The sequence below is a fragment of the Ovis canadensis genome, chromosome 8 (assembly GCF_042477335.2).
Source record: "Ovis canadensis isolate MfBH-ARS-UI-01 breed Bighorn chromosome 8, ARS-UI_OviCan_v2, whole genome shotgun sequence".
Classification (NCBI taxonomy): Eukaryota; Metazoa; Chordata; class Mammalia; order Artiodactyla; family Bovidae; genus Ovis; species Ovis canadensis.
This window is the reverse complement of record NC_091252.1, coordinates 12,193,813-12,214,146: the sequence shown is the minus strand read 5'-3', so window position 1 is coordinate 12,214,146 and position 20,334 is coordinate 12,193,813. Positions and strand designations below refer to the sequence as shown.

Here is a 20,334-nt window from a genome sequence, read left to right as displayed (position 1 = left end):
GAGATTTTCTACTCTGAAGAGGGGGAATATTTCTGGCCCCACATGAACTCTAGGAACTTTTTTCTCTCTATTCCTTCTAGGTGGTTCTTTCTCTGGTTCTGAGTAGTTTCCTTATTCATATACACTGAGTAGTACTGGGTTGAAGACCCAAGTAGGACCTTTTGCAGATTTTTGGAGCTTTTTCTCCACCAAACTATCTCCAGGACTTTCTCTGCAAGTTCTAAGTGCCTTGGACTCCCCGAACTGACAAAAGTACCTCCTCAATTAAGGGAGACCACCAGGCTCCATCTGGGTTCCCCTTTCCTGTACTGGTGCTGGAAACTCTCTCCAAGCAGTAAGTCAGGGCAATGATCAAGCTCCTTCTCATTTGTTTCTCTCAGGAATCATGGTCCTATGCTGCCTAATGTCCAGTGTCTGAAAAATGTTGCTACGTCTGTGTGTGTGTGTGTGTGTATTTTTTAAAGCTTTCCCAGGTGTTTTTTTTTTTTTTAGTTTTTTCAGGTGGTCCTTGCCTGTTTGAACATGAAAATTTCTTTTAGAATAAAAAAATATTGTCTGCAGTGTTTCCTTCAGCTTTGTCCCTCTTTTTAGAAGATGCTTATGATTTTTGAATGCTGAGATTACTGAACTGAGTGAAATGATCCTGATTATAAGCTCTAATTATATATAAAAAGAGGACTGTATTGGCTATTTGTGGATGTTAGGTGACTAGTTTCTGATATAGTTATTACTAAGACATAATTTAATAAAGTTTGTTGTATATTAGTCAAACCCTTCTTACATACAGTTTTTTCTAAAACCACCCAGTGTATACTGGTTTATCTCCAGAGCCCGAGATATTTTTGTGTGTCAGAGTTTCCTGTTCCGTTGTGTTGATGGTCTTATGTGTTCACGGCAATCACAAAGGACGGTGTTAACTATAGTCACTCTGGCTAGCACTGTACTTTTTTCTGAAAGGACTCAAGGAATATATCTGACCCTGTATTTATGATTTTTCATATTCTGCACACTGTAATTTCTACAGGAATTCTTTACAGATGGAAATATAATAAGAATTCTAAAAACTCATCTCCGGAAATGGATGTTTTCTTTACTAAAGTCTCTGGAATGCAAATAGGAAATCCTTGCAATATGAACTTCCATTTTTTTTAGTTATAAGCCAGATAAAGAGAAAACATGTCACTATAACCTCACTGAGATTAGGTTCACACGCCATCCTGAATTTAAGCGAGATCGCAATGCGAAGTAAAGGAAGGGTGTACGTATTTAAGAAACCACACCTAGTGTCTTTCATACAAATGCAGTGGTGGACATAAGCATTTTCTTCCAGTGTGATATACACTGTAATCTTCTTTTCATCTCACAGTGTCTGAAGACTCGAAAACCTTGAAAGTGGATGAAGAAACAGAAAACACAATGAGAGTTACCTGGAAACCAGCACCTGGGAAAGTTGTCAACTACCGTGTTGTGTATCGCCCCCGCGGGGGTGGGAGGCAGATGGTTGCCAAAGTGTCACCCACAGTCACCTCAACAGTGTTAAAGCGACTTCAGCCCCAGACCACGTACGACATCACAGTTCTCCCAGTTTACAAGAAAGGAGAAGGAAAGCTTAGGCAAGGATCAGGAACAACAGGTATGAAATCATAATAATTCTGGGGGGAACGTGTAATATTTTAATGGGGGATTTTAATATATCTGCTTCATTTGTGAATATCGAAAATGAACTCTAATAAATTATGTTATAATAAATAGTTGGATAAGATGCCTAATTAGCATATATGATTTTTACCAATCTGGTTCCTTGTAAAATGATTCTACATATTAATGTTACTCTAATCTGAATTGTGAGTGCTATTTATACTCGCACTTGGCTCACACTCTAATATTCTTTTATTGGGCATTATAGTTTGTGCTTTCTGACTTAATATAAAGTAAATATTTATTTTGAAATGTTTTCCTTGTGATGATTGCCATGCGTGCCGCTTAGATATTTAGAATTCAACTTATTATTGTAGGGGTTAATAAAAAAAACTCCATAGCCTAGGCTTTTGGATAATACTTTAGTATTTATTATCTCTACAGCGTCTCGATTTAAATCACCCAGAAACCTCAAAACATCTGATCCAACCATGTCAAGCTTCCGGGTGACTTGGGAGCCCGCACCTGGTGAGGTCAAGGGTTACAAGGTCACGTTCCATCCCACAGGAGATGACAGAAGACTGGGGGAGTTAGTGGTTGGACCGTATGACAACACAGTTGTTCTAGAGGAACTTAGGTAGGAGTGAACTCTATTTCATTTTTGTTAACAGATTGCATAACCGATGTAAATTGGTAGGCCTTCCACACACGATCACTTAATGTGTCTGTTGCCGGCAGAGTGTTTAAAATCAGCCCAAGTTGCTTTCTCACTCTTGTTGAGGCTGAAGTTGAGGTTTGGGTTCAGACATTCAAATTTAGGCTTGAACAAGTGTACTGTTTTAATGATGTTAGTTACTAGGAGATCAGGTGCTGCTCCTGCTGCTGAGTCGCTTCAGTCGTGTCCGACTCTGTGCGCCCCCGTAGACGGCAGCCACCAGGCTCCCCCGTCCCTGGGATTTGTTTTTCTCCATACCACCCCGCTTTTAAAAAATTGACATCCACGTCGCACTATTTCACCAAGAGCAGCTTGTCCCCAACCAGCCCCGTGGAAATGTGGGTGTTCCTGTGCTTCAGGAAAGGCCTAGGGGCTGACTCAGAGATGCCCGTGTACATCCCCTCCCAGGAGCGAGGGACGGAGTGGGCCTTTATGCTTGGGGTCAACTGTGAGGCTTGGGGAAGTGGGGGCTGATGGAAGGTCTTGCTGTAGGCTCTGCAGTGGAAAAGAAGGAGGTTTGACTTTGAACAGCAGCCTACATCCTTTATAGTGAAAAAAAAACAGAGTGCTCTGCATTCATTGCCGGGTGGAAAGTTGACTTGTTTTGACTATTCATTCAATGACACTGAAATCTGTTTGAATGCACAATAGTTACTTTTATCAGAACAGGGAGGATAAAATTGAATGAGCCTACTATGTGCCAGGGGGCTTCCCTGATGGCTCAAACGGTAAAGTATACACCTGCAATGTAGAAGACCCAGATTTGATCCCTGGGTGGGGAAGATCTTCTGGAGAAGGGGATGGCTACCCACTCGAGTACTCTTGCCTGGAGAACCCCATGCACAGAGGAGCCTGGTGGGCTGCTGTCCATGGGGTCACAAAGAGTTGGACATGACTGAGCAACTTTCACACACTATGTGCTGGGCACTGTGCCAGGGCTTTATGTTTCCTTGCAAGTACAGCATTTTAAATTGTTTTCTTAAAGCCCATTACTTAGCAGTAGTAAAAGTGAGACCTTGATCCTTTCCTGACTTGCTCAGTAGGAAGGTGGGAATTCTACATTTGATGGAAAGGCAAGGTGGAAACTGGTGCCCTGAACCCCCAGTGTTCTCTAGAACGCTAGTTTCTCTAATACCTCACAGTGTGAGCTTAAACTGGAATGTGATGGAAATTATTTTTCTTCTCTTGCAATGTTATGTATTATAACTTCCTCTGAGTGAAAGTTTGTAAATCAAGATGAATATTTGTAACAAAACAAAACAAAAATGCTACCACTTGAGCCTATTATACATACAGACTGTATATTTTAACATTTCAGGGCAGGTACCACCTATAAAGTAAATGTTTTTGGAATGTTTGATGGAGGAGAAAGTTCACCACTTGTTGGACAAGAAATGACAACTCTTTCTGACACAACTGTAATGCCAATTTTATCCTCTGGTAAGAAATGGAATTGCATTCTCCTAAGAAAAGTCAGTACCATGCAACTTTTTCAAATGTAAATTGTTAGATTAATTATACCATGAAAATCAACCGTTAAATTTTACATTAAAATTTATTTCAGTAATATATACTTAAAAAATTCTATAGACATCCAGCTAAGCACACTTTGCCAATATCTTTTTAAGGCTTTCTTGTCAGCACTACATTAGTTCCATAGTACTGTATTATTTAAAGCTGAGTTTTTCAATGGGTAGATGATGTACATTTCTCTCTTTGTAAAGATTCAAATGCAGTTTTATTTTGCTAAAGTAATTGTAGAAAGGATTTATTTGGGCTGAGCAAGTGGTATTTGATTACTGATACGTTAATAGGTAGGCAGCTAAGACTTGGGAAGCAAAATGGTATCGTAAACCCCTTAGACTTTCTGCTGCTGCCACAACTACAGCTTTGATACACATGAAGCCAGAATTGAACATTCTTAGCAGTGAAGGTGGTGGGTAGAGTTTACTTCTAAATATTTATTTTCATCATTTGCTTATAAAGAGTAGGTCTTGGCAGAGCAGGAGGAGACTTGTAAAGGTGTAGGTACTTGGATAGTGTTGGGGAATCCTCACTCTGATGGACCATCCAGTATACCAGTGATGCTTTTGTAGTATAATGAGCATCACTGAGTCTTTCTCAGTTTTTTTTTTAATAATATAAAGATCAGATGCTAACATGGCAAGTAGTTGAAAAATTCATAGCTGGTGACATAAGCTCTTGGAAAAGAAAGCATTTGAAAATATGGATGTGGATAAAATAAAGTCTCAGCTCTTGCTGTTTTACATTGATGTTCTATTTTTTCTCTTATGATGATATTAACTGACTTATATTTTTATTTTGTAGCTTGTGCACTGAGGAGTTGGGATAATTCTCTCTTTCCAAAGCACCCTAGCTTTGTGTCAGTGTTTGTGCTTGTGGTCTCTGTAGCTCTCAATTTGTATACTTCTTTGCATCTTTTTTCCTAGATTGTCTTCCTTCTCTCTTGATTTTTTAAATGTGCAGATTTCACCATTTCCATTTACCTGATTCTTATATGTAGTAGATGATTAAGTTATTTAAAACTAAATAATAGCCATCAAAGTTTTAAACAATATATCTTTTACTTCAGAAGGGTCGAGAGTTCTGTGCCTAATCCTTAATAATATATGTATTACTGCGAGTTTTCATTAATTCAAAAGATATTTTTGGCTCACTGAACCTTTTTCTAGCTTGCACATTTTAAAGTTCATCTCATACGTGTCTGCTAATGACCACTGAAAATTGAGAAAAATGCGAACTTTTATTAAAACTATTATTTCCTTATAGTCAGAAGGCTGTACATTCCCTCTTAGATATTTCAGTGTTGGGGTTCGTGAGCCTATTCAAATTTATAATGACAGTTTAAGTCTCCATGTTCTATGATTGTGTCAACGCTGAAGGAAAGATTTTCCATCAAAATGATTATTAGAGGGATGGATAGCTCCTGCGATTCTTATTTGAAGCGCTAAGTCATATGGACATGTTTTCAAAGTCTTGAACTCCCAATCACCTCGCTGAGCCACAGAACTGAGATTGTTAGATGACCCTGGCCCCCGGGGGTGGGAGGCCACCAGTGTGCTGGGAGGTAAGCTGACGAAGAATGCGCCCCTGACTCTGTGCTGTCTCGTGATTGCCGCGTCAGGGATGGAGTGTCTCACCCGGGCTGAAGCAGACATCGTGCTCCTGGTGGACGGATCGTGGAGCATCGGCCGGGCAAACTTTAGAACTGTCAGGAGCTTCATTTCTCGTATCGTGGAAGTCTTTGAGATTGGCCCCAAAAGAGTACAGATTGGTAGGTCTCACAACATTGACGGCATTTAGATGTCTTCATCAGGTTCGCTTACATATGCTAATGCCAGTGGTGTCCTTTCAGCCCTCGCTCAGTATAGTGGGGACCCCAGAACAGAGTGGCAGTTAAATGCTCACAAAGACAAGAAGAGCTTGCTGCAGGCTGTGGCGAACCTGCCTTACAAGGGAGGCAACACCCTCACAGGTGAGCCAAATGGTCCAGGGCGCTGTCAACTCTCGCTTTTGTTCGAGCTCATGGCTGAGTAATGATGCGACTGATTCTCTTTTAACAATCCCACTAGGGATGGCCTTGAATTTCATTCGCCAGCAGAGCTTCAAGACCCAAGCTGGCATGAGACCTCGAGCTCGAAAAATCGGAGTTCTTATCACTGATGGGAAATCCCAGGATGATGTTGAGGCACCTTCCAAAAAACTCAAGGATGAAGGCGTGGAACTGTTTGCTGTTGGTAAGTACGGATGAGAATAGCCACGCCTCCATGGGTGACAAATATTTTTGCCAAGGATAATTTTGTAGTTAAAAATATTTTCTGAAGCGTGAAAAATACAGAGACACACTTTCCCTATCACATGATTGATTAAAATAATGTGTTAGGAAGTTCATCTATTTTCTTCTTTTCTCCTTACAATGGGACGAGACTACATGGCTTCTTGGAAGAGATAATAAATCAAGAGGACAACTGTATTATTAATAGCATTCAGGAAAATTCCTATTTGGTTTTCCACAGCATCATTTTTGTTTTTGATATCCACTATTTTATTATTATTATTATTTTTTTTTTACTTGATACTTTCCAGAAAAAAACACTAAACAAACTCTTTCTGGTGGGGAATTGGTGCTAGAAGCATTGAGAAGAAGCCAAACAAAATAACCTTCAGTTTGTATTATTTTTTGTTTCTATTTATGTAATCATTTTATTATTGGGGAAAATCTTATATACATTCTAGTTAACATGGAATGCATAAGGGTAGCCTATGAAATATTTGCTTCATTTCATGAATTTTTTTCTGAGACATGCTTTTAATTTGTGTATATCCATTTTCCCCAAGGTATTAAAAATGCTGATGAAGTTGAATTAAAGATGATTGCAACAGATCCTGATGATATCCACGCATACAACGTGGCAGATTTTGAGTCACTTTCTAGGATCGTGGATGACCTCACCAACAACTTGTGTAACAGTGTCAAAGGTCCAGGTAAGGTTAGCCCAGGTTCTCATCCTCAGAACTGTTGGTATTTTGGTCCAGATAATTCTTTGTAGAATGGAGGGAGTGGATTACTTTGTGCATTGTGAGATGTTTAGCAGCATCCCTGAACACTGCCCACCAGATACCAGTGGTATCCCCTGAGTTATGACAACTAAAAATACCTTCAGAATGTGCTGAATGTCTGCCGGGGAGAACACTGCCCCCAGTTGAGAATCATTGATTTAGTCCTTGGATTTTCTCTGATGGCATCAAACTGTAAATGACTTCTAGTTTATTTGAGGATACATTTAGTTTAAATGTGCCTGTACCAAACACATGCTTCCTAGGTGTCTCAGTGGTAAAGAATCCTCCTGCCAAAAAAGGAGATGCAGTTTTGATCCCTGGGGTGGGAAGATCCCCTGGAGAAGGAAGTGGCAACCCACTCTAGTATTCTTGCTGGGATAATCCCTTGAACAGAGGAGCCTGGCGGGCTATGGTCCATGCGGTTGCAAAGACTTGGACGTGACTGAGCAACTGCACACGTGTGCACCGCACACACAGACACACACACAAGTCAGATTAGGGAATAAAGGGGTGCTTTCTCTCCTGGTGTATGCCTATTCTCTGGTAAAGCACCTTCACTCCATATCACTACTAAGTTACTGTTAAATGCCCCAACCAGAGATGATCACATTTGATACTTTGCACTTGTAACCTCTAAATATCAAGACCAATTACAGTGTTAGAGTGTGGAGTTTTAGAAAGGGTATCATCTCTCTTTACCACTGAAGAAATAGATTTAGAGAGATACAGTTACTTACTTAAAGTCAGATGGGTAAAGATGTTTTGAGAGGTCCTTGAAAAAAGGTAGCTATCGATAAGGAATTAAGATTTAGAGATAAAATTATAGAAGTGAATTTGTAGTGACAGTGGTATAAAATGATTACTACCTGTGTAAATTGTAGGACGGACCATGGTAAATACTAAATTGAAGGTATTTTGAAAATTAATGATAAAATGATAGTTCTTATTGTATGAGAAAAATTTTTTAAGTAAAATGTAGATTCTGGTAAAGACTGTCTTTCATTAATTTACTCTGGTTTTGGAAAGTTGGAATGAGTTTAACAAAGTGGTAGACATGGTTCACGTGCTTTGGATACTAAGGATACATTTATTTGAATGTTCCTTCTTGAATTTCTCTCTTCAAAATTTTGCAGATTTTCTTTTTGGATTTTGAACAATCGACTGACCTTTTCCCAGGAGAAATAGACCAGCCAGGAAGCCAGAATCTGTAGGCGTCTGGCTTTGGATTAGCTGAGAGAGTTGTAGTTTTGTTTAGTTGGAGAGAACTTTGAGTGGGGATGAAAACATCTTTTATCTGTTTTACTTTCTTTTTTTTTACATCAGCTATGTAATAGTTGCATTCATTTAGTTTCCGAGACAGTAAAGTTGCTTGATAATTTTGTAGGCTTGATTATGACCCAAGTGCAATAAAGGTTAGGATACTAAGAATGGAAATGCTTTTTCCCAGCTTTGGCTGACAAAGAAAGTGGGAAGAGTTCATATGAGAATGACTTGCCATGCTCATGGAGTCTGCATTAGCTCTTCTGTAATTATTATTTGGGATGTCTCTCTAATGGTCATATTGAGCCCAGTATTTCTATTTTCATTTATATTGATTCCAAATATTTTTCTATATTAGTCATTTCACTTACACTTATGAACAGAAAAAAAAAAAAACAAACCCAAATACAAGCAGTAGGATATTCCTAAATTTTAGAAGACTTGGTTGTTTCTCTCTTAGTAGATCCTGAAAAGGAACTAAAGATGAATAAGAAATCACTTCTGTCCTCACAGAGCATAACTTATAGTTAAGAAGATAAGAATGTAAAGAATGTAAAGAATCAGCATGATAATGAAGGCAGTGAACTTGGGTGGTACCAATAGTGATAGGGGCAATAGAGTTGTCAGGACCCATGTGGTCATTTACCGATACATGTAGAAGGTGGGAGAGCAGAGAGAGTATCCAAGGACGAGTCCAGAGGTTTTGAATCTAAGTGATAAACTGTGATGCTGTCAGGATGAGGGGAGCAGCTTTTAAAGAATGACAAGAGCTCAGATTTGAATTTCCTGAGCGTGAAGAATCTTAGGCCACCCATTCAGAGAGGACTTAAGGGCACTGGGCTGATTTACTGGAGAAGACTCTTGAGAGTCCCTTGGACTGCAAGGAGATCAAACCAGTCCATCCTAAAGATCAAGCTTAAATATTCATTGGAAGGACTGATGCTGAAGCTGAAGCTCCCATACTTCGGCCACCTGATGCAAAGAGCTGGCTCATTAGAAAAGACCCTGATGCTGGGAAAGATTGAGGGAAGGAAGAGAAGGGGGCAGCCGTGGATGAGGTGGTTCGATAGCATCACCAACTCAATGGACATGAATTTGAGTGAACTCCAGGAGATAGTGGAGGACAGAGGAACCTGGCATGCTATGGGGTTACAAAGGGTCAGATATGATTTAGCAACTGAACAAGAACAACAACTGTAACTTCTTAGTATATGAAAGAATGTGTATAAAAGCTTGAAATATGGAGAGGAACACCACTGCAACATAATTTAAATATCATCATCTTGCTATGATAATGAAAAAGTCTATGTACTTCATTTCCACGTGCAGGTGACTTGGAAGCACCTTCCAACCTAGTTCTTTCTGAGCGGACCCATCGGTCTATGAGAGTGAGCTGGACACCTCCTTCTGACAGCGTGGACAGGTACAAGGTGGAATACTACCCAGTGTCAGGAGGGAAACGGCAAGAAGTGAGTAGACAGTCCTTACAACCCACTCCTTCCTGTCCTGAGATTGGGTCCTCCTCCTTAGGGCTCTGGGAGGAATGCCAGGGGGAAGAAGGGGGCAGAACTGGGTCTGTGGTGGTGTTCTCCATTTCTTGCAGGGCAAGCACTTCCATTTGGGCTTAATTAGAGGGAAGAGCCTTTAGTTTCTTATGCTTTCCAAGAATTGCACATTATCAATACAGTTTTTAATTAGGGATTAAGAGAGTGTTTAATTTGTTCATGAGTTTATACCAGAATCATCCAGTAGAAAGAAAACATTGAGGACCTTCTAGTTTTATGCACTCATCGCACAAATAAGGAAACAACAGCTGGGAGCATAAACTGTATGGATTATCCAAGATCTCACTGTAATCTGATAGTTTTCAAAAACAAAAGACAATGGCCTCATTAAAGAATATTTCCTAAGCTCATTGAAGTTAACTACTTCACAATTAACAGTAGAAAAGAGGGAACTGATTCTAACAGAAATTGTTATTATTTGTAAATTTTCCTCGCTAGTTTTATGTGAGCCGATTGGAAAGGAGCACGGTCCTGAAAGATCTGAAGCCTGAAACTGAATATGTTGTCAACGTGTATTCTGTAGTGGAAGATGAATACAGTGAGCCTCTGAAGGGCACAGAAAAAACATGTGAGTCAGATTAAAAAAAAAGTTCATTGTTTAATTTATTAAGGTAAAGAGGTGACAGGCCATGTGGGATTTTTTTTTCATTTTCATAAAAAAAATTTTTGAGATATTGTTGATTTACAGAGTTGTGTTAGTTTCAAAGGTACAGCAAAGTGATTCAGTTATATGTGTACATTCTTTTTTTTCAGATTTTTTTTAGATTCTTATAGATTATTAAAAGATACTGAGTGTAGTTCCCTGTGCTATGCAGTAGGGTCTTGTTGATTGTCTATTTCACATATAGTTGTTGTTCAGTCGCTAAGTCATGTCTGACTCTTTGTGACCCCATGAACTGCAGCACACCAGGCTTCCCTGTCCATCACCATCTCCTGGAGTTTGCCCAAACTCAAGTCCATTGAATCGGTGATGCCATCCAACCATCTCATCCTCTGTTGCCCTCTTCTCCTCCTGTCCTCCATCTTTTTCAGTATCAGGGTTTTTTTTTTTTTTTTTTTTTTTTTGTATAGTAGTGTGTATATTTTAACTGCAGCCTCCTCATTTATCTCTCCCCACCTCTGCCGCTATCCCCCTTGGTAACTATAAGTTTGTTTTCTATGTCTGTGAGTCTATCTGTGTTTTGTAGATAAGTTCGTTTGTACCATGTGTGATCTCTGTAAGCCTTCTGAATCATCCCTTTATTTGATATCTCTTCAACACACATTTACTGAATGTGTACTTTGTGCAGGTACTCAATAAATACTGTGATTTTCTGCTTTTACTGGCTGCTCCTGCCATCTTGAGACCCACTGGGTATTCATGGCCAGGGTTTACCTTAGAGGGAAGGGTACCTTTCACGACTGTCCTCCTCTTAAGGGAAGGTACCATGTGGGGAGTGGGACTCAGAGTATCCGGAGGAGCAGCTGTGCAGGAATCATCTGGTTCAGTTCTGCGTGAGGCCAGGTCTTCCAGCTGGCAGTGAGAGCTCCTTTTTTATTGACTTTTGGACTCTGGCCTTTACCAGAGAAGCTCTGATGGCTTTGGCTTTGAGCAGAGCTTTGAGGAAAGATATTCCTCACTCCTATTCCTGGTGGGGTTTCTGAGGCCATATGAAAATACTCTTTCCTTCTCCCATCTTCTTGGCTGACCTCCAGGAAGAAGGGAGGCCTCTTACAATAAAGAGGAAGGAATGGGCGTAACTCCAAGGCGAGAACTGACTCCACTGACTCCTCAGTCCCTTAGGTCTTCATCTCTCATATTTCCCTTCATATTAGACCATTAGGTGGGAAATAATATATTTCATAATGGGCAGGATTCATCTGACAATTCCTTAAAACTTTAAAGTCCGTCTTTGGACAAAAAACTAGAAAGCTGTGTGGATATTAGTGAAGAGGGGACTGTAAGCCCCCTACATGTGCCTCATGGGCTAATCTCTTTGAAGAATCCCCCGAGTTCCACTTACTAATAGACATCACTCTCACTTATTTTTTTTAAAGTAAAAATGAAATGAAATACTAGGTTGGCTTTTTATGTATGAAATCCTATGATTGAAATGAAAATGGTCAACTTACAGACGTTCCAGAAAAAGGGACTGGAACCTCAGGAAGTTAGTCTCTGTTTTGGCTTTCGTATAGACACTAGAGTGCCATTTTACATTCAAATGTTTTTTCTCTATGAAATAGTTATCACATGCAGCCCTAGTAGGTGTTGGCGGTAAACAGTGAGATTGGGTTTTTGAGGGGAGGGAGAGGGATTATATTAAATCTCACCGATTACTCACGGCAGCCCATTTTCTATTTACCGTGTACTGATATCAGTAACTGCGTTGCACTTTACCACTGAGCCACTGGAAGCAGTTAACAAATGAGGAGAATGTGTCTGCGTTTTCATTTCAACAGCGCCTGTGCCTGTGGTCAGCCTGAACATTTACGATATTGGCTCAACCGCCATGCACGTGCAGTGGCAGCCAGTGGGGGGCGCTACCGGCTACACCGTGACCTACGAACCAACCAATGCCACGGTTCCGACCAAGCCCAAAGAGGTGGGAGCCCTTTGTTTCTTTATCGTGCGTCTTCTTGAGCCTTCACTGTTGTCGAGTCCCCGTTTAGGGGCTCATTAGCTCATGTATAGCTTTACACACACAAAAAAAACCAGATTAGATTTGTGGCCTGTGACACATCTTAAAAAAAAAAAATCAGTATGAAAAGGGAAATGCCGTTCAGAGAAATGAGAAATAAAAGTTGTGTTCAAGTCTAGTGGTCACAGCTTGGTGTGATTGGCTGTCCCTCATTAGCAGAAATGCTTCATTTGGATGTGTTGTTTCCCCCCGGGCTCGTCCATCTGCAGATGCGCCTGGAGCCGACGGTGACGGACGTGCAGCTGAGTGACCTCTTCCCCAACACCGAGTACGCGGTTACAGTCCAGGCTGTCCTGCACGACCTCACCAGCGAACCCGTCACAGCAAGGGAAGTCACCTGTAAGATGTCGTGAGGTTTCCTTCTTCCCTCATTGCTGTGAACGTGGCTTGTTTGTTCAGCCTTTTCTTTTGCCCAATGATGCTGAGACTGATTTTGATTGTTTGTGCATAAGTTGTAGGGTTATTCCTTATGGCCAAGGTTGTTTCTAGACTTAGAGCAGCATCTTAAATCAATTGTTAAGATTTGAATTATTTTTCCATATTTAACATATCAGATTTTCAGATGGTATCTTACAACCAGTGGTGTCTTACAGTTGCTCTTGGTGAGGTGTCCGTCAGGGAACAGAGCATAAAATAAGGCTGCGTCTTACAGTCCATACTGTTGTTGACCATGAATATGGTGCCCACCGTTAGTGAGAAGGGGATGTTGGAGAAAAATACTAGATGTTCCAAGTTCTTGTTGAAGGAGAAACTATGTCACGTCTGAATCAGTCTGTTTATGTTAAGTAAATTAACTCAATCACCAAACATATTGATCAACTGTGATGTTCCAGTCTTGTGCCTAGGTTTTGGGAATGTGCTGATGAATAATGTAGGGCAGGGTGGAGGACCCTGACTCCTTCATGGTTTGCACTTCTCTTGTGTGTGTTGTTCAGCCTCCTGTGTGTTTCTGGTTTGTTTCACTAGTATTTAGGTGCTTTTTCTTGAAAAGTGATAGTGACGGCACTTAGGACCCTGGTCTTACCCAGCCGGTAGTTCTGTTTCACGCTTCTTGAGGTGGGCATGCTGGGATTCTAAGCATGTTTTGGCTTACATTTTGTGAGTCTCAGACTGCATTTCTAAGGAAATGAAGAAGTTGTAAGAAACCTTCAAGGGGGTACGGGGCTGAGATAGAAGCTTGAAGAGACAGAGAAGAGAAACGCTGCAAGCTAGGGCAGGATAGAGTCGCTGACCTCAAATAATCACCTTTTACGTGTCAGACCCTATCTGGAGCTTGTGGTTTGTAGAAGTGGGGTGATGATGGGTGGAAAGAGTGGGGATCCAGCCAGGCATGGAGACATATTTTGGAGGTGCTGAGTGAGGGGACCCAAGTCATAGTGGGATTAAAGACAGACATGGCTATAGATTTGGATATAGGGCTGGACTGCAGCAGTGGAGGGGGTGGAGGGCGCAGAGAGAGGCTGAGAGAGGAAGGGATGGAGGGGTAGGAGCATAGAGGTGGAGAGACAGATTCAGGAAGAGACATGTGCAGACTTGAAATGAGAGACAAAGAAAGTTGGTCAAACAGGCAGCTAGAAAGAGTGAGATACATCTCATGTGACAAGAGAAAAACTCCTTAGTTATCCTCCTCCTTGTCCTTTTTAAGGTAAAGATTTGTTTGACTTGGGGAAAATTTATTGTTGGATTTGCTCCTAACCATTTGGGCTTCTGTGGGTTTTTTCTTATGAACTTATTGGATGTGTAATTTTGAATCATCTTCATTCTTTACTCTTATAACCATTTTGCTATCACATGCTTCAGGAAGCATGACACTTTGATTTCAATCTCAACTGATTGAATATTTGTTAAAAAAAACATAAGCTACACATTTATGGCAAATTGTGATTTATTATAGCTGAACAGCAAGTAAGAGTTTATTTAAATAGAATGGGAGAAAGTTAAATATAAATGAGAAAGAGTTGTTATTAAAATTTAAATTTATCCTATTTTTAAAAAGCCTTTTTAAGAATCCAGCTATATCTCGTAGAATCAAAGTGCTTTTATCATCATAACCAGTTTGTTTAGTTACTTTGCCGCATACCTTGAAGTTTTCTCCAAGCGACTTCTTGAAAGCTTGTGTGGAAGCTGTAGAGCTTTGTGGTTGAGAGTAAATTCTGGCCCTAATTTATCCAGTGCCTCTGCCCACTCCTCGAGACCTGAAACTCAGAGACGTGACTCACAGCACCATGAACGTCTTATGGGAACCCGCACCTGGGAAAGTGCGCAAATACATTGTTCGCTACAAAACCCCAGAAGAGGAAGCCAAAGAGGTAGGTTGAGGTTGGAAGCGGTTTAGAAATATTTGTTTTCCTAGTAGTTTAGCAGAAGAATCTAAACAGGTATAGCGTGTATCGAATACTTGTCACTTTATGAACATAGTGTTGGAAACTTGTCATATATTAACAAAGCACTATTTGAATATTGATAATATATTGGACTGTTTTGCATTTAGTTTAGAAATGTTTTGCTGTGTGATATTAATCCTAAAACATCATCCCTTAGTAGATAAACGGTTACAGAATCTAGATGGTATTTCGCTCTCTGCCTGATGCCTAATATGATGCTCTGCATTCTACGAATGACTAACAATGTCATAATGATGTTCCTAAAAATGAAAGGTAGCAAGGGGATTCAGGAAAGAAGAGGGGGAGTTTGTCAAGGAATAGGGAGGTAGGACAGTCGAACGGGACAGAGAGAAAGAATGAATGTAGTGTCGGAAGGGTGTCTCTTTGGCTTTGAATGTTTCTGAATTGATGTTGGGATGAAAAGCTAGTTCCATGACAACCTGCTTCAGGGTGGGAGCAAACTGAGGGGCTTCACCAGCAAATGGGTTTAAAATGTATGTTTCCCTGAAGGGACACTAATGTAAGAACCTCAGAGGCAGTTTTGGAAGCTAGAAATAGTTTCTGTAAGCACCCAGTTGCAGACTGTGCTGGTCTTCTGAACTGCATGCAAGCTAATTTAGACCTGTGCACGTATTCTTTTCATTCTGGGTTTCAATTTTCAGAAGCAGTACAATGACCAGTGGGTCTTACAAGCTAAGGAGAATTTTTCTGAAAGCCATGAGGCAGTGACTCACAGGGAAATGGGGAGAAAGCGATTAGGTTGTTTGAATTCCTAGGCTGTCATCATTTAACAAACACAAGGCTCTAGTACATGCATCGTTTCCACTTTGGAAACTATAAATGGTCTTCGGTTCCTAGACTCTTAGGCAAATTGGAAAACTTTGCTGTTTTTTTTTTGTACTGCAGTTCTTATGCTCTCGTGCTGAGTGACACAGCCAGCAACAGAGAGATGTCAAAACTAACTTTGTAACAATAGTCCCACCGCTCTATTGCAGGTAGAGGTGGACAGGTCACGGGCCAGCACGCCGCTTAAAGACCTCTTCTCTCAAACCCTGTACACAGTCAGCGTGTCTGCTGTATACGAAGAGGGGGAGTCGCCCCCAGTGACTGCGCAAGAAACCACCCGTGAGTTGTGTTCGTGCTTTAATGATGATTGGGAGATAGCACTGCATGCGTGTGTCACTGACTAACTGGTTATTTCATCTCTTAAAATCAAAATAATTTTTCTGATGGAAATATAGTTGATTCTTCATGTTGTCTTAGTTTCAGGTGTACAGCAAAGCGATTCAGTTTTATATGTACCCCTGTAATATATACTATAGATATATGTAAATTCCTTTCTGGAATCTTCTCCTTTATAGGTATTACAAAATGTTGAGGATAGTTCTCTGTGCATTTCTTAACGTTATTTTTGCCAGAATTTAATACGATTTGGGATCGGGTGGTTTCTCACTTAGTCACTTCCCATCTTCTATCCTTAGGTTGGTATTCCTTTTGTGATGATTTCTCTCCTGTTATTCTACCAGCCACTGTCACTAACTCATCTTCCATATACTTAACTGGTGTGTGGGGTGTGTGTGTGTGGGGGGTGTGTGTGTGTGTGGGGTGTGTGTGTGTGTGTGGCATGTGTGTGTGTGTGTGTGTGGTATGTGTGTGTGTGTGTGTGTGTGTGTGTGTAGGGGGGTGGAGAGAAAGCATGTTACTTCCACAGTATTTAACTCAATTATTATTGCCGGTCGGTCTTTCTGTCTGTACCACTTCCCTCTGGCTCCCTCCTAATGAAGTCCGAGACATGTATTTTGCTCAACTTTGAACCTCCAGTTTCTAGCTCAGTGCTTAGCACGTCATTTTCTGGATAAATGGTGTTTAAGAAATTGAAGTCTAGAGCCAGCAGAGTTCCCAAGAAATATAATATATTGGGAGCCACGTAGGTAATTCAAGATTTTCTAGTAGCCACATTAGAAAAGGTAAGGAGAAAAATGAAATTAACTTTAATAATGTGTTGCATTCAACCCAGTGTATCCAAAATATTGGCATTTCAAAATTTACCAGTATAATAATTATTAGTGGGATATTTCACATTTTTTTGATAATTTTTAAAAAATCTGATGTGTCTTAATTTGGGGCTTCCCTAGTGGCCCAGGGGTAAAGAATCTGCCTGCAATGCTAGAGATGCAGGAGACGTGGGTTTGATCCCTGGGTCAGGAAAATCCCCTGGAGGAGGAACTGGCAACCCACTCCAATATTCATGCTTGGAGAATCCCTTGGATAGAGAAGTCTGATGGGCTACAGTCCATAGAACTTCGAAGAGAAGGATACGACTGAGCAGCTGAACACACACACACACACACACACACACACACACACACACGTGTCTTAATTTACGCTTTCAGTGCATCTCAACTCAGATGCCGCATTTCAAGTACTAAATAGCTACATGTGACTGTTGGCTCCCATGGGGGACAGCACAGGTCTAGAGAATTCAAACAACTTGCCCAGCCTCGCCCAGGAAGCTAGTGGTGGGATAAGTGCTGTGGTCCAAACTTTTCCAGCATCTCTATCACCAGAGGATCAGAAACTTCTACAGTGCCCCACTGTCTGTACATGATCAACGCATCTTGTCAAATATCACAGCCTCCTTAGCAACTTCAGTTGCCTCCTTGGAATCAGTTCTTACCTGGAAAGGGTAGTGGCTGGAGATGAACATTTGCCCATAGGTGCACACTGGCATAAATATAACAGGAATAGTAAAGGGAAGGACAGGTCAGGAAGAAAGACTAGTGAAAGCAGCTCATTTAACATACTAAATTAATACTTGTTTTTCATCTTTAAGATTTCCTAGGAACTTTTAGACACATCCAAAGTGCATCCTTCATGGTTGGTTTGGTCTGCAGTCATGCTTGTCAAAGTGGGAACAGTCTTTTTATCTCAATGGGCCTTTTCATTGTCATTATTAGAAATAAATTTTTTTATAGCTCTGGCTTTTGTGCAGTTGGCTTTGATTACCAGGAGATAGAGGAATAATTGACAACGAAAGCTCAGAACGGGTGGCAGGCGTTCCCACTTGCTTGCACTGCAAGGTCGCTTGGGTGCCTGGTCAGTAGTAAAATCCTTAGTTGGGATTTCAGCCATTGTCGGCACTGCAGGGCTATTCCTGTCTCTGAACAGAGTTGATACAGTCAGCTTCACGTTGCGTGTCAGCTTAGTAATCTGTAGGAAAAGCTTATCTGTAGGTTACTTAGATCGTAAGTAACGATCTTCATGAACCATGAAGGTTCATGCTCTCTCTGATACTACAGGCTAAAGTTTGCTTTCTGTGTTGCTGCGGAAAAGAGTCCAGGGTTTTCCTTAGATTCTCAAAAAGTGTGAAGGGCAAAACAATGAAGAACCACTGTGGTAGAATAGTATGACTAAATGGTACCTTAAAAAAACAACAACATTTTAATAGACTTAAGTATTCTGTTATATCCATAAAATACTTGCAGTTCTCAGGGCTCTCTCCCATATTTACTTTCAAATAAACTGAATTTGTAAGATACTTGGTTCTAATGTTGTCAGCCAGTTTCCTCATGTCCGTTCAAGGCACTTTTATTATATTGAGTTTGTAGATCACATCCAAAAACGTAGTCCTGCCTTCTCTCATGACAGACACTGTGCCAGCCCCAACAAACCTACAGATTACTGAAGTAACACCAGAGAGTTTCAGAGGGACTTGGGACCATGGAGCTTCTGATGTGTCTCTCTATAGAATCACCTGGGCGCCTTCAGGAAGCGCAGATAAGATGGAGGTAGTGTTAAAATTTTTTTTTTTTTAATATGTGACCTTTGTTGCCCGAAAAGCATCGTTTCCTACTAGTGACATTTGAGCTCATGGCATGCCTCAAAGCAGGAAGAACATCAGGCTAAATGATGTCAACCAACTGCCGTGGAGCGTGTGATGCACACGGTGACTTAATCTTGTGTCGGCTTGTTTTTTTTTTTTTTTCCTCTTTCCTTAAGACCATCCTAAATGGAGACGAGAATTCGCTGGTGTTTGAAAACCTGAATCCCAACACTCTCTATGAAGTTTCTGTTACCGCCATTTATCCTGATGAGTCAGAAAGCGATGACCTGATTGGCAGTGAGCGTACATGTAGGTGTTTAACCTTCAGTAGGACATTTTTTTTTTTTTTAATTAACAGAATAGAGCTTTGGCTGAATTAGTAATATTTTGCCACCTTCTTCTTTTTTTTTTTAGTGCGTTTGATACCCTTAACAACACAAGGTAAGAACTTAATTTGCTGATTGTATGAGTGACCAAAGAATGAACAAATGAATGAATGAAAAGTCCCACAAAATCCATCGCAAATAGGCCTTCTGCTTTTACAGTGAATTGTAAGGTGTTGATTGGGACCTCTTTTAAATAGGTCTCTTTTGCTCTTTGCTACTATCTGTTAAGGAATCCTTTGAGACTCAATGACCATCATTTGTTATGGGGTCAGATTTAGGTCTGAGTCTAGAGGTACACAACTCGGCTCATTTCCTTGGAGACAGTGCGTATTTGTGGGGGAAGCATTCTTCAGTTTGTTTACTCTCTTTGTCAACAATCTTTTCTCAGCTCCAAAGAGTGGCCCACGAAACCTTCAGGTGTACAACGCAACATCCAACAGCCTGACTGTTAAGTGGGATCCTGCTAGTGGTCGTGTGCAGAAATACAGAATCACCTACCAGCCTTCAACAGGGGAAGGCAATGAACAAACGGTAATCTGTTTGGAAAAAAAGATACCTGGTTACATTCTTTTTCTCCTCAAGCTCTCACTCCCAGTGTTTAGTAAGTCAGACTTACTGTTTTGAGAGTTATGAAATTTATTCTATTAGTTGGAATTATTCGGCTTCATCGCTAATGGAGCCTCATAGCATCAGGCTTGTGCCTCAGTGTATTCGTGTTTTCTTAAAAACTGTTAGGGCTGGGTTATCCATGAGGATATCTAGATTTTTGAGTCTATTTGTATTTTCATTTCTTACATCTCTGACTTGATCAAGTGTCAAGAGAGTTTGCTAATCTTCCATTATTCTGATTTTTCTGTTTTTTGCATGTCATGATGTATGTCTTAGTTCTGATGTTTCTTGATCTGGGTACCTGTTCAGCCTAACTTATAATACTATTTATCACATTTGCATTGGTCTGAATTGAGGTTCCTGAGGAAGATAGTAAGACTGTAAACTTGGCCTTCATCTTCTTTATCTTCCCAGCCTTCCCTTATTTAACAGAGCCCTTGTCCATTCACTTTGCTTACTTTGAACCTTCTCCAACTTTGTTTTACAAAAGGTGTGGCCCAAACTGCACACATTACCCTGGGTCAGGAAGCAGTGTGATTTTTATTTTGATAGAGTGATGCTTTCTGATTTATTTCAAATACTTCTTTTGGTGAGGTCTGGCATTTTGTTGACTTTTGCGGGACTGTACTCTTTCCTCACAAAGCCTTAGAGAGAGATGAGTTATTAACTTTTAATCATTTGACTCGGAGCTCCAT

The 20,334-nt window shown here is 40.6% G+C and overlaps 1 protein-coding gene across 5 annotated transcripts in view; it reads left to right on the top strand.

The window, feature by feature from the left end:
* Positions 1 to 20,334, top strand: part of COL12A1 (collagen type XII alpha 1 chain) — a 122,030-nt gene that overhangs the window by 44,962 nt on the left and 56,734 nt on the right. For 3 of the 5 annotated variants that reach the window (XM_069598943.1, XM_069598940.1, XM_069598942.1), the window contains exons 15-31: positions 1,367 to 1,633; positions 2,083 to 2,275; positions 3,672 to 3,793; positions 5,499 to 5,648; positions 5,730 to 5,849; positions 5,947 to 6,111; positions 6,713 to 6,859; positions 9,524 to 9,663; positions 10,198 to 10,327; positions 12,199 to 12,341; positions 12,647 to 12,776; positions 14,610 to 14,750; positions 15,821 to 15,946; positions 18,470 to 18,609; positions 18,821 to 18,953; positions 19,059 to 19,085; positions 19,419 to 19,561. In XM_069598943.1, coding sequence (XP_069455044.1) covers positions 1,367 to 1,633; positions 2,083 to 2,275; positions 3,672 to 3,793; positions 5,499 to 5,648; positions 5,730 to 5,849; positions 5,947 to 6,111; positions 6,713 to 6,859; positions 9,524 to 9,663; positions 10,198 to 10,327; positions 12,199 to 12,341; positions 12,647 to 12,776; positions 14,610 to 14,750; positions 15,821 to 15,946; positions 18,470 to 18,609; positions 18,821 to 18,953; positions 19,059 to 19,085; positions 19,419 to 19,561 — 2,417 coding nt within the window. Of the gene's footprint in view, positions 1 to 1,366; positions 1,634 to 2,082; positions 2,276 to 3,671; positions 3,794 to 5,498; positions 5,649 to 5,729; positions 5,850 to 5,946; positions 6,112 to 6,712; positions 6,860 to 9,523; positions 9,664 to 10,197; positions 10,328 to 12,198; positions 12,342 to 12,646; positions 12,777 to 14,609; positions 14,751 to 15,816; positions 15,947 to 18,469; positions 18,610 to 18,820; positions 18,954 to 19,058; positions 19,086 to 19,418; positions 19,562 to 20,334 lie in introns of all 5 variants that reach the window. The other 2 variants (XM_069598941.1, XM_069598945.1) reach the window with 2 other exon arrangements.